Genomic DNA, 14,209 nt, shown 5'->3' with positions numbered 1-14,209 from the left:
GCGGGGCTACTAAGCCCAAGTGCTCTGGAGCCCACGCACCACTACTAGAGAGAAGCCGCAACGAAGGACACGCGTGCAGCAACTAAGACCCGACACAGCCAAATAAATAAATAAAATAAATATCTTTTTAAAAAATGGTGCATTATAAAAAGTTATCCTGAGATTAAGAACAAGATAAGGATACCCACTATCATTACATCTATACAACTTAAATTAATGACCCTAAGTAGTGCAATCAGTAAAGAGAAAGGAATAAAGGGCATAAAAATTTAAGAAGAAAAAGAACTCTCATTTTTCATAGATGATATGATTGTGTGTATAGAAAATCTTCAAGAATCTTCAGGCAAACTATTAGAATAAATCAATAACTAGAGTTCACTAGAAACAAGTTTCATATACAAACCAACTATATTTCTATATACACACAATGAACAAGTAGAAAAATAAATTTAATATATACTATATATATTATCATAAATGTCAATATCTGGGGGCAAAAATCAAACAAAGATTATTCATAATCTCTACAGTGAAAGTTGCAAAGCTCTCTTGAGAGAAATTAAAGACCTAAGTAAATTCAGGGGATACTATGTTCATGAGTTGGATTAGCATATTAGTAAGATGTTAATTCTCCCTAAATTGATCTAGAGTCCATGCAATTTCAGTCGAAATCCTAAATTTATAAGAAAATGCAAAGGGCCAAAAATAGCCAAGTCTATCTTTTCTGCCCATTCCTTCCTACAAACCACAATAAAGGCTCTTGTTCACATTTTACCCTACTGCTTCTGCCTCCTGACTGAGGCTGGTGCGTCCCCATGTGGCCCTGTATGGTGTGGTGTGCCCCCTTCTCTTAGGAATTGTAACAAACTATCTTTTCAATAGCAGGGATCTCCTGACCTGTTGGCCTCACCATACCTGAATAATAAAACCTATATTTTAAAACACAATAAAATGAATGAACTAAAACTATATACGATGATAATAATAGTAAATCTCACAAACCTGATGTTAAGCAAAAGAAGGCCGTTACAAAAGAGGTCAGAATAAGTGCGTTAGACGTCAGTAGTGTTTCCGCTCAGGAGTGTAATGACCAGAAGGGGGCATGAGGGAGCCCTCTGGGGACACTGGTGATGTTCTGTTTCTTGTTGTAGGTGTTGATTGCATGGGTGTGTTCAGAAAATTCACTGTGATTTACTCATGATTTAGGCACTTTTCTATATGAGTGTTACACTTCAGTTTACGTTAGAAAAACCACTAGGATTCAGCCACAACTGTATTGAGAATAAAACAAGAACATTCCAAAACTGGAAAGAATAAAAAAAATATATCTAACACTTCATATCATTAAGTTTAAAAATTAACGATGAAACGAATACTAGCAGCAGGGAGACGAAGGAAAAACAAACAAATTAATTAGAGTAACATAAAATGCAACAAAATTGATTAAATAAATCAGAACTGGTTCTTTGAAGAAATCAACTTAAAAAACTTCGGTCAAGTCTAATCAAGAAATAAAGGAAGACAACACAAAAACACAATAGTATCAATGAAGAGAAAGATATTTCAACAGGCAGATATTTTTAAATTATTTGCAAATACTATATCGAGCTTTAATGAAACATTTGAAAATGCCAGTGTTTCCTAAGATTTTCTGTACAGCAGGTTACTAAAAATGACTCGAGGAAATGTAGGAACCAGAAAAGAAATTTTTCAAGATATCGAAGTAATAGCTCCAAGACCAACATCTAGCCCAGATAATTTTACAGTTGAATTTTTTTCCAACTTTCACTCTGTACATACAAGGGTAAAAGAATGAGCAGTTCCTCATCGACATCATGAAGGGAGTAAACCCTAATACAAGTTGGACACAAGCACCCGAGAGAGAAACTATTGGTCACGGTCACATATGCATCTAGATGGAAAACTTCAACTGCAATAACAAAAAAGCAAAACAACCATTAGATAAAGACAGAAAGCCAGGGCCAACTCCTGGGAAAGTTCTCCCCACCTATAAAAAGGAAACACAGAAAAGAATACCCTCTTCTTCCCTGTGCTGCTGTCCTTCTGGGTATGGCAGTTGGAACTGCCACAGCCATCCTAAAACTATGAGGAGAGCTCAGACTCCGCCCTGTGGAGAGCCAAGAAGAAAGATGAAAAAGACCAGAGCCTTTGGTCTGGGCACTGATTGTCTGAAGTGGCCAACCCTGGAGCCACCCTAGCTCCAGGCCTCTTTTCATGTGAGATAATAAGTCTTCCTTATTCCTTAAGCCACTCAAAGTGAGCATTGTTACTTGCAGACAAGCACATTCTAATAATATACAAAGATGAATTATATTTAAGCAGAGGAAGAAAAGAGAGAAAAGAGTCTTAGAATTTTTAAAAAATCACTGAGGAAATACATAAAATTTAGTAGAACATATGATAAATATGACATTCAAGTCCATGGGGCAAAGGAAGGATTACTGGATAAATGACAGAAGGAGCCAGTACTGAAAAATGTAAAAGATAGGCCATAACCTCACAGTTTACCCCAAATCTAATCCCAAGTAGATGGCAGATTTCACTGAAATAAAATCAAACCATAAAAATACTAGAAGAAAGTATGGATGAAGAGTATCTACTTTGCAAACAAAGCCTGTGCACCAAAACTACTGAGCCTACGCTGTAGAGCCCACGAGCCACAACTACTGAGGCCCGCGCACCTAGAGCCTGTGCTCTGCTACAAGAGAAGCCACTGCAATGAGAAGCCCGTGCACCGCAACAAAGAGTTGGGCACCCTCGCTCGCTGCAACTAGAGAAAGCCTGTGTGCAGCAACGAAGACCCAACACAGCCATAAATAAATAAATAAATAGGCAAGCAAGCAAAGGATATATGGGAACAACATATTTGACACAAATAACTATCAATTCCCTTCCAAAAGACAGGTTATATGAGTTGACAAGAAAAATTTCATTCCTGATATAAAAAAGCAAAGGACCTGAGGTATAATTTACAAAATGTGAAATATATATAACGAATGATCACATTCTTAAATGTACAATCTCCCCAAAATGCAAATTTAGTAGCATTTTTTCATACTGTTACCGAATTAGCAAAAATGTTTAATATATCACTCAATTTTTGAGTATAGGATATAACAGAGACTTCCACATATTACTGATGGATGTGTAAATTATTAAATCTTTCTATAATCAATTTGAAAATATGTATGTATCAAGTACATCAAGAACCTAAAATTATTATCGGTGGCTTTGTAATTCCACTTACTAAAAAAAAGTTAAAGAAATATAGATGTAATAAAAGTATATGTATTTTGGATATCTGTCACAATACTATTCTATAATAATACAGTGAAAATGCCTAAAGATACATCATATGGAAAGATAAAATTAACGATGGCTCCCTATAAGTTGAGTAATGTGTTTCCATTAAAAATAGTTGTAAAGAATAGTTAAAGAAGTGAGAAAATACTCCCAAGACAGAATTAAGTGGAGAAGTCAGGATATAAAATTCATGTACAGTAAATAGCAACTTGATATGCATACATATTACTATCTCTATGTGCAGGGTGATGGGAAGAAGAAAAAAATAACAATAAGTAAAATGCACCAGAAATGCTAACAGTATCTACTTCTTGGTTCAGAGATTATAGCTGACTTTTATATTCTTCTTTTCATTTATCTGTATTTTCTAAATATTCTACCCTAAATGAGCATGTATCAATGCTATCTTCAAAACGAAGAGATGTCACTTAAAATGAAATATTTAATCGTATCTTTTCCTTATCCCTTTACTCAGATGAAGCAGCAGTGTTTGTTTGGGGTCTCAGTTCTATCCAAAGCGGTTCTGCACAAGGGTTTGGAAGGGTTGACATTTTACTTGGGAAATACGCTGCAGGAATGCTAATCCATGAAGAGACTGAAGTTTATTTCTCTTCTGTGACTCCCTGTGCATGGCCGGAGTCTCTGTCAGAGCAGCTTAATAGAGACACTGCACAATTCTCAGGCTGCCTCCTCCCAGCCCCACCACCGCTCACTGCCCACCGCCCCTCCCCATTACTGAACCCACTGCGAGGCTCCTGGCACTGCGGCGGGAGCCACCAGGTAAAGGATCCCACCTGGGCTCTAAGAGGCAGCTCCTGCTTCATTACAGAGCTCTCTTGTCCACTGGCTGATACCCTTTCCTCCTGGCCTCACTGCTTAGAGCTCCTGGACCCTGAGACTGTGGGACAATTTGTAACACAGTGCAGCAGACCTGGGTAAGAATGTTAATGATGTATTTCCAAGCCCGGGGAGGGCTGGGGTCCTATAGCATGACAATCACTCCACGATGAGCAATTATTACTCTGTGAATTATTTTCAGAGCAGCCACAAGGCCCTGCCGGGGCCACGACATCAAGAGAGCCATTTGATTCCTGTCCAAAGCCAGCTTTTATGAAGAATCAAAATTGACAGAGAAGACAGAAGAAACGTCTTAAACTAGTAAAGGAGAAGGAAGGCCTCCCATCTCCCTGGGTGACTGCTGGAACAGGGAGGCTAAGCCAGTGGCACTGGTGGAACTTCATGTTAGCAGGCTCTAGAGCAATGGGAAGGGACTGTGGGGCCCTAACGCTGGCTGGGGGAGTGAGGTGGGCAGCAGCGGAAAACAGGCTGAGGGGAGTGAGGGAGTCACAGAACCGCATCATCCTAAATTCAGAAATGATGTTCCAGGCCCTTTGCCACACATACCCCCATACCCACCCCAGGAAACCTGGCTTCCAGCCCCAGCGCAGCCACCTGCTTGTTGGTACCACCTAACTGAGTCTCTCCAGGCTCTGGGCCTCAGTTTCCCAACTGGAGCTGCACAGAACACCATGGAGAGGCTGGGGACCAGGGAGACCGATTGGGTGAAGCTCGAGACCCCCTGCCCCAATTCCCCACCATCGTAACCACGGCATGTCCGCTTCCATGACGGCTTAATATATTTGGGTTGCAGTAAGGTACTGCTGCAACAGATTTTCTAGGACTAGAGAAAAGCTGGAAAACCACTGGGCTAAATCCTTTCTTAGTCTCTTGGTCCTAACTCAATTCTACTCTATGGAAAGGAGCATCAAATAGTCCCTTTCTCTCTCTCATCACACCAGTGTGTCCTTTGTCCAGGAATGTCAACGCATAAAGCAGCTTCACGGGCTTTCCAGATGCTTCCCGCCCACTTCCCCACCCTTCTGCCCAAGGAGACAGGCTAACCTCCACTGAGCTAGTGAATTAGGTGGATGGTGCCCATGGGAAATGAGGTTCAAAGGGCCTTCAGGCATCTGGCAATTTTCCCAGAGTTTCACTGTACCAGGGAACCTCGTTAGTGGAAAGGAATGATTCCCCCACAATGGAAATCTTTAGGACAGAGAAGGGCAGACATTCTCAGCAATCATGTCATGGAAGAATGTTTCTGCTGGGCTGTGGCTCACGTTACATTCCAGGCAAGTCATGCTTGTGGAGAAGACTATAACCATGTTTTCCTTCTTCCATTCATCATATCAAAACAGTCCTGAAAACAAAATCTCATCAGAGGTGAAGCCCCCAGCTCCCTCTCAGCCCTTGGTCTTACAAGGAGTGGAATCTGCCCCCAGGCATGGAAGGGGGGATGGGCACTGCCCACCATGCAGAGCCCTGCTCCTGTCTCTGGCCTCAGGCTTTGGCACACGGGTGTGGAGAGGAGCTGCCTATCCAGGGCACCTGCAGGCAGAAAGCCATGCTCTAAGCCTCCCTGTGCCTCTCTGCTCTTGTGGGATCTGGGGTAGATAACTCAGAGAAGGTGTACAGCTCCAGCCGCCCGAAGCTGATGGCCCAGGCCACACGGGAGAGCGCTCGCTGCCAAGTGCTGCATGAGGGTCATGACTCTGGGTGACCACGAGGTTCCTACTGTTTGCACCTTCCATCTGAGAACATGAAAATTCACAAAAAGGAAGTGGCTGCAAAAGCTCAGGAGAGCAGAGCTAGGAGCATCACAAAGGCCCCCAAGTCAGGGAGACAACGTACTGTGATGCATCCTTGTCCACAGCAGGTGCTCAGTGGTCCCTCCTCGGCTCCCTCTTGTCCTGTGCTTTAAACAATGTTCCCTGCCCCCACCGTTGGACACTTTCCTACAGGTGGTCTCCACCAATCCCATCCCAGGTCATGTCATGAGCTGAGGACGTTTGCAAGGACGAACCCATGGGACCCTCCTTTGGAGACTTCCGTCCGAACAAAGAGAAAGCCAAAGAGAAAAGTGTAGGGCTCCAACAGGAACAAACATTAAGGCAAGTCCTGTGGGAGTCGGACAAGACTTTCCAGCAAAGCCTGCCCCTGGAGGGGTTGCTTGGTAATCACCCATGCCAGGGAGCTCCAAGCGGAACACAAAGACGATTAATATTTTGCCTGGAGTTACACAGCAAGAGGGTGACATGGACCTTTGATTTTGCCATCCCACACTCCCTCAACAAGAATGGGCTTCCTGGATGAGATAATTTAGTAAGTATTTGTCCAGCACCCTGCAGTGAAAGGCGCTCACCCACTCCTTCCATCCTCTGGAAGGGCTGAGTAATCTACAGCCTCTTGATGGCACTTAACCTAAACTGTCTGGGTGACTCACCCTCCCTGAGAGTTCCCTCCAGGGTATTCACTTTAAGAAAACATCCATTTGCTCCCTAATTTAAACAATTCCTCTAGGTTTAAATCTTAAAGAAACTACTTGGCTTTTGTTTTTGTGTCCGTGTTCGTTTACTGTTGTTGTTTTCCAGTACAGATAGATAGAGGATATATTCCTATATTGATACCTGTCATCTTTTCAGGGACCCCCTGACACTGCTCCACCATGAGAGGACCCTACCGTCAGTGCAGTTGGCTCCTCTAGCCACAGAGAGATGCAGCTGAGGGGCCCTCCTCAGAGCTGCCCTTGCCTCCTAAGGATGACTGATCTTTGCACTGCCTTTTGTGTGTCTCTGAACCCTAACCCTACCATCACATCTGCTGCCCACCCTCAACTTTATTTTTAGGTTGCCCCAATTTCCCAGCCCTACCCCTCCCATCCCCATCTTCCACCAGGAACCACAGCTCGACTCTGCCTTTACATGCTCCCCTAGACCCGTGCCACTCTGTCCCAATGCGCTCTCCTTGCTTCATCCTGAACCCCCACAGGCCTTGCTTTAAGGCACCCTGGGCCTGAATAGCAAACATTTGCTATGGTAAATCCCATTCCCTGCTTTCCAGATAACTTCTCCTTAACAGAGATAAGCTGCCAGGCAGACAGATAACAACTGGGATATGCAGTTATTAAGGGCAGATTTTAAAATGACAAAAGATTACATTTAAAAATAAAGCCCACTTGAAAATCAGCTTCCCTTCCAACTCAATCACATTCAGACCTCCTGCTCAGCAGCTCCTTATACCGAGAGATTCAAGCTCCCATTGGCTTCAGGGTATTGAAGGAGCGTTGCCATGGCAACACGGAAGGCCCAGACACCTGAAATGGGAAGTGGAGGACACAGTACCTCCCCTCTCTCAGGCACCTGGAGTGGCCAACATGACCCCAGTCGGCTGCCTAAGACGAGGCGGGGAGCCCTACAGCCAACATTCCCACCCAGTGGGGAGACCTTGGGGTTAGAGCTGAGCTAAAAGAAAGTGGAGGGGGGTAGCAAAGGAGCCAGCAGGCAGGGTCTGATTTTCTAGGATCTCAGAGGAAGACTTGGGGATGAAGACAAGTACTGTGGCAAATATGAATGGTCACTGAGGCAGGCAGCTCCTTTCATACCAGATTGACTGAAAGGGCTCCCTGGTCCTGGTTTCTCCTTGCCAGGTGGGAGTCCCAACATAAGCGAGTTTCTACTGTGGCCATGAATGACCCAGACCAACGCTGACCACCCATCCCCAGGCTCCCACCCACCAAACCTCAGAGCTTTGGGCATCCCTAACAGACATCACAGGTCATCTCTGACACCCCTGACATTGCAGGCCACACCCTGGCTTCCCAAGGTTTCACACCATAGTCACTAACCCCCTTTCTGATGCCACAATCAATCTTCCGAGCTCCCAAATGTCATCAAAGCTTGGGTGTCACCATTGCCTCACAACCAATTATTGAACTTCTTATTATTTGACCAACTCATGACTATACTTTCTGTCACGGAACGGGCTGAAAGTCCACCATCCCCACATCACAAATGGACCCCCCAGCCAACCCAGCCTCTCCCTAGCAAGCCAGGCCTCCTCCCCGTGTTCTAACTGATGAGAGCTCCCCCCGTGCTTTCCAGCTCTCACACCCTCCACGACTTCACACATGCATCCTTCCATCTGGTCCTCAAGGAGCACAGCCAGAGAATGCCTTCATCCAGATTCTCAGTACCCCAACATCATGCAACCCCTTCCTGCCCCTCTGCCGCCCCCAGCCAATGCTAGAGGCCAGGCTAGAGGGCTCTCTATTAGAGGCTTATCCCACCTGCTGAGAACTCACCATGCGCTTCATCTCCAGGGCACTATCATTAGTAGAGATGTCTCCCCCTCAGATGTATAGAAATGTGTGTGTGTGTGTGTGCGTGTGACTGCAGGAGCCTCTGCCTGAGTCTATGCCAACCAGCTCATGCTTTAGTGCTTTCCTGATTACACGGAGCCCTGTGACCCCTTTACATCATGGGTGCTCCCATCTCTGGCTCCAACAAGCACGTGGTCTTCCTGTGCAGGCCACTTGTGGGAGAGCATCCCTGGAGAGCCAGCAACTGCCCTTACCTGCACCCCCGCTATTGGCTCCACACCGGCTCATAAGCACCGCATCTGAGGTCGCTTGCTGGATAACTGTTCCATCCCCTTGCTTGCCACACTGACCTCTTGGCCCTAACACCTTATTCGACTCTTGACTTCACAGGCCTCCCCTTCAATTTGGGGAGTCCCAACTCTGGGTAAAGGCCACCTCGCCAGACCTCAATTCTGAACGCCCCCCACCATGGGGTGGGGGAGGAAGAGACAAAGTATCACTGAAAAGAGTCCCCAGGCCTGCCACTTGCATCAGCAACAGATAAAAGCAAGTCGAAGCCCACCCTGAACTCTGCGGCTCACCTGTCTCTCACTTGTGTCTCCAGCGGACGCCTGCACTGCCTGCTTCTCACACCCCATGGAGCTCATTTTCTGGCCACGGCTTTGCCTCACCCTTGGATCGGGGACATTCTCTGCCCGTAACCTCTGCCTCCTGCCTTAGTAACGGTCACACCTGTCCCCAGCATTGGGCTGATTCCAGCGACTCCAGGAAAACACATCACCCCTTTTGCCGGCCTTGTCCAGGACCACAGGCTGGTCCTCCAGGCCCAAGCAGCAGGACCCACGGGCACCAGACGCCCCTGCTGTACTCAGAGCTGAATCAGTGGCACTTTCTGTCCGAAACCCCTTGGAGCCTCCTCCCCACCATGTCACACGAACACCAGCATCAACAGCAGCATCTGCAGAGAAAGACTGGAGAGGGGACTTTCGTGCCGGTTAACATCTGCTTGGAACACAGGCCCAACGCACGGCAGTAGGAAAAGCAGGAGGTGAGCGCCCCGAGGCTTACCTTCCGCATGTCTTTGCCAAAGGTCTCGCTGTAGGTCGTGCCCAGGATTTCAAACTGCACGTAGGGGTTCGAGCTGTCTTCCCGAAACTCCATCACCCCTGTGAGACCAGTGATGTGGCCCTGCGAGAGAGAAGGAAAAACCATGAGAGGGTAGGGCAAAAGTGGACGGGTAGGGGATGGAACCCCAAAGGGAAGGAAGAGAAAGGAAGTGGTCGCCAACGTCTGAGAAACAATGGATGCACTATAATAAGGCAAGAGGTGCTGGCGGCCCTGGGGCCTCGGAGCAGGCTCAACACTTCCCAGGCCCTTGCTCACAAGGGAAGTTCCTAGGCTTGTCCCCATCACTCATGCCGTTGATATGATCAGAGCATCTGCTTTATGCCACACACCGTGCCAGCCCTGAGATTAGAGAGGGGCGGCTTTTGTCCCCACCCTCCTGGAGCTTACAGTCTTTCACTGCAACCTTGCTCTAGGGGCTCACCTTAGCCTGAGCCAAGACGGAAGGCCAAGGTCAGCGAGAGCCATCTCACACAGGTGGCGGGAAGTGGCGGGGCAGCGAGCGTGAGCATTGGAGGCTAAAACCCAGCTCAAGTCTGGCTTTGCCACCTTGGGCAAGTCATCTCCCATCTCCCAGCTTCGGCCTGGAGTTCATTAGACCCACATCACAGAGCCTGCAAGGGCTGAAGGAGAAAATGGGTACAAAGCGTGGTGTCTGGCACACACCGGGTATAGGGGCGTACCAGCCCTGCGCCTCTCTCTGGTTGCTCTGCGGCCTCTGGAGTAGCAGGTGGTAGAGGGGCTGAGTGAACCTGTGCTGAGCCCTTTTCTTTCTTCAAGCCTGGGGTGGGGGATCACAGCCAGCTTTGAGCTCCCACAGACTGTAAGTGGGGAGAGTCCCAGAGAATGAGCTGGCCCCAAAGAGGCCCCCGCTCGGGCTTGGGCTGCAGCAGATTCAAACCAACATCAGACTCCATTCACTGCTATGGAAACCATGCAGAATTTACTGTGACGAAGACTCCCGGCACTATAGATTTCCCTAAATGTCTTTTTGAAGCCTCTCAAAGCCAATTCACGCTACCACTTCTGTGGATTACCCAGTTCACTTCAGATCCAGTCTTTTGATGGATTCACGGTCGCACCTAAGCATATAGGACACGTGATGTCCTACATGCTAAGGTGTGACACGAAATCCACCAAGTCGTAGGCATGCCGACGTATGCACAGGGATGCACACACACATGCACACACACAACGTGAGGTCCTGCTGAGTAGTACGTGCACTGCCAACTGAGACAAACTCTCCTGGGGGCAGGGGCAGCCTGCGGAGTGGGGTATCTGGCAGGCATGAGCAAGCTGGTTGCCTCCATTTTTTACTTACTTGTGATCCTGGGCATGTTACATAACCTCTCTGATACTAATCTCCTTGTATGAAATGAAGATAATAATAACACGTATCCATGAACCCCAGCTCACCAGCCCTCAAATGCCGGGACAGGAAGAGTGGCAAGTGGAGAGGCCTGGGAGGGGCCTGGCTGGGTGACCACAGAAAGAGCTCAGCCTCCTGGAGCGGGAAGAGAGTGGGGGTGTGAGAAGGGGCTTGTCTTTGGCCTTGGCCTGGAGGGTGCCCCTTGCACACACCTTTTTGATCGTGTCCAGCATGGACCTCCCTCCATTCCATGGCTTGGTGGACTTGCGGATGCAGTTGAGGCTTGCCATGCTGTGCCACTTCCGATCCTCCAGCTTCCTGTGGAAGGCGTTGGCCAACATCAGGACACTGTCGTATAGGTAGAGGTTAGAGATCTGCAAAGACAAAGATGGTGAAACCCTTTCCATTGGTGCATTTCCAGGGACAGGGAGAAACCAGTAGAGGACTAGAGTGACCCACGATGCTAACACTGAGAAGTGGGGCCCGATACCTAGGCCATGATCTTTCGGCTTCCAGTTGGTCATCCAAGCACCCAGCCAGGTGCCGGAGTCCTGAGTAGAATCAGACCTGGCCCCGCTTCAGGAACTAGAGTGGGAGGTGGATCTGTACATCAACAGAACCAGTGCGATCAGAGCCATGACTGAGGCTTGGACACAGCTCTATGTAAGACTGGAGGGGGCATCACACTCAGGTAACAAAGGATGGAGGGAAGGATGGGCACAAAGCTCAGTCTAGAAGGATTAGGATAAAGGGTGGGCAGCATTGTAGGGAAGGCACCACATTTGAAGAGGCATGAAGGTGCAAAGAAGCCGGGCCAGGTAGAGCAGGTTCCACCAGCATTTTCGGCAAAGGACGAGATAGTACAGATTTTAGACTCTGTGGGCCTTATCGGTCTCTTTTGCAACTGCTCAACCACGCTGTTCTAGCAGGAAAGCTGTTCCAGATGGTACAGACACAGAGGATGTGCTAAGAAAAGTTCATTTAGAAAACAGAAAGTGGGCCACAGCGGGCTCACCCCTGGGTTAGAGGGACTGAAAACAGTTCAAGATGTCTGCATCAAGGGGACAGTACGGAGGCAGGGATCATGAACCGTGTGGGCCATGCTAAAGAGGAACAACATAGGTGGCTTTAGGATCTGTGCCTGCAATCAGACCTGTGCCTTAGAAAGATCACTCTGGTCCCTGGACAGGCCTAGGGCAGATGGCGGCCTGAGTGACACCAGCAGCTTGTGTGAGATTCTGGAGGCCACGGGGCCTGCGCTACAGTGACATCACTGCTGGCTAGGGGACGCCTTTGGAATTTGCAACCATGAGCCTCTGAGAATTACTCCTTTGCTTAGCTGTCCACAGTAGAGCTGGATCTTAGAGGAGACATAGTCCCTCTCAGAACTCCTGAGAGCACGGTAGTAAGGGAAAGTTCGTAGTAACAGTGAGAAGAGCGGCATCACAGTGGTGAGATGCAGGGGTGGGACAGGTCTGGGCCACCCTCATGACCGTGATTAAGACCCGGATGGGCGTGAGCCTGGACTCCAGCGGTCACAAGAGCCCTTGGTGGGGAGGAGGACAGCCCCGCTTCCCGAGGTTACCACCACTGCACCCTACCCCGCTCCTCCAAGGGGTTGTCACGGAGCATGAAGTGGCGGGGGGACGTAACACCCACCCTCGGTCAGGTCTGTGACCCCTCACGGGTAACTGTTGCACAAACAACCATTAGCCAAAGTGGGTCAAGGGGATGATTCTCTGCACACCTCAGCAGCAAGGTGTCTGCTAAAAATATTTCAGAAAAACAAAACCGCCGGATATACATAGGACAATATGTTGGCCTCACAGGACTCCTGGGAAGATCAAATAGGATCCTTGGGCTGTGGGAAGAATTCCAGCCACCTCCCACTGCTCCCCAGTATGCCCCTCACACTCTCAGCACCTCTATATCTTGTTCTCAGCCTACAATTCCCTTCCTCACAAGTCTTAGATGGGTTACTCCCAAAGCAAAGGCCCAGACAGGAACTTGGGTGTTAGGAACTGTCCTCTGCAACTGAAATCAGAGGTGGCCCAAAGGAGCTGGTCCAGGGCATCACACACATCTGCTCCATCGTGCCCTTTCCCCAACTCATGCTAACCTCCGGGGGTCATCTCTGCCGTGACATGTCTGAGCAGAGCTGACCTCTTCCTCCATGGATGTCCCTGTGCTTGACCATTCCTGCACAGCCCTGTCCTATCCACCCTCAACTGGTGTCCTTGCAGTGGGCACAGGGATGTATGTCACTAAGGCCTGCATGTCTGACGCCTCTCCACTTGGTAGGTGGAAGACGGACAGGAGCACGCCTGGCGTGACCGACCACTGCTGATTTAAACAAGGTCCTCAGGCCACAGGGGAGCAGGCATGTCAGTGCCTAGTGACCTTTTTCAGGGTCCTGCACCACACAGGTGCTTACCTGACAGCAGAGAGAAATCACTCCTACCACCGGGAATTCACCCCCTGTCCTGCAGGGAACAGACAGGACAGAACACTGTCTCCCACTCCTTGAACCCTGGGGGATCATTGCCTTGATAAGAAAGACAAACCCACTCCCTGCTCTTGTCAGCCCCCAGCTCTCAGGAGCCTCTACCACTGCAAAATTATTTCTGATATGTGTACCTCCCCTCTGAAATACAAACCAATAATGGAGGTGTTCTAAGAGGATGTAAGCCACTTAGAGTTGGCTTGGTCTTATTTTTTATTTTATTTCTTCCAAAAGGATAACTCAGAGCTGAGAGTCCTTGATGATGTGAAGATTTCTCTTCTTAAGACGTTTGTGGATCTCCTGGCCAACCACTCACAGCCAATGCTATTCAACCAGCTGGAACTCTCCGACCCACATCCCCGCCTATGTGTGCATTCACACACACACACACACGCACACGGGGCAACACCTCCCCTGCAGTGGCCCAGACTAGCGCCCAGTGGAATTTCCTTTTTTCCCTCCAGTACTTCTGGTCACAATAAATTAAAGTACTTAATTACATAAGTGATTCATATGATACAAATGTATGAATGCAGAAAGGCCTGTCATGAAGAGGAAAAAACAGGATGTGACTCAGAAAGGCCAAAGGAAGAACAGGTTTGAGCAATGCTCTTTTCCAGGTCTATATATTTTCACTAACTCTAGAACTCAGCACCAACCAAGACACACGGTTGGTGCTTAATGCATGTTTGATGGATGGATGCATGGTGGAGGGGTGGATGGGTGGATG

General features: G+C 48.1%; 1 protein-coding gene across 1 annotated transcript in view; it reads right to left on the bottom strand.

The window, feature by feature from the left end:
* The window catches only part of GRID1 (glutamate ionotropic receptor delta type subunit 1), a 666,253-nt gene that overhangs the window by 191,724 nt on the left and 460,320 nt on the right, over positions 1 to 14,209 (bottom strand). Inside the window, exons 7-8 of the mRNA XM_060033707.1 lie at positions 11,189 to 11,350; positions 9,551 to 9,670 (exon numbers count right to left, since the gene is read on the bottom strand). Of these exons, the coding sequence (XP_059889690.1) occupies positions 9,551 to 9,670; positions 11,189 to 11,350 (282 nt within the window). The remainder of the gene's footprint in view (positions 1 to 9,550; positions 9,671 to 11,188; positions 11,351 to 14,209) is intronic.

This window comes from Delphinus delphis, chromosome 16 (assembly GCF_949987515.2).
Source record: "Delphinus delphis chromosome 16, mDelDel1.2, whole genome shotgun sequence".
In the NCBI taxonomy this organism is placed as follows: Eukaryota; Metazoa; Chordata; class Mammalia; order Artiodactyla; family Delphinidae; genus Delphinus; species Delphinus delphis.
This window is presented reverse-complemented; position numbering and strand designations above follow the sequence as displayed.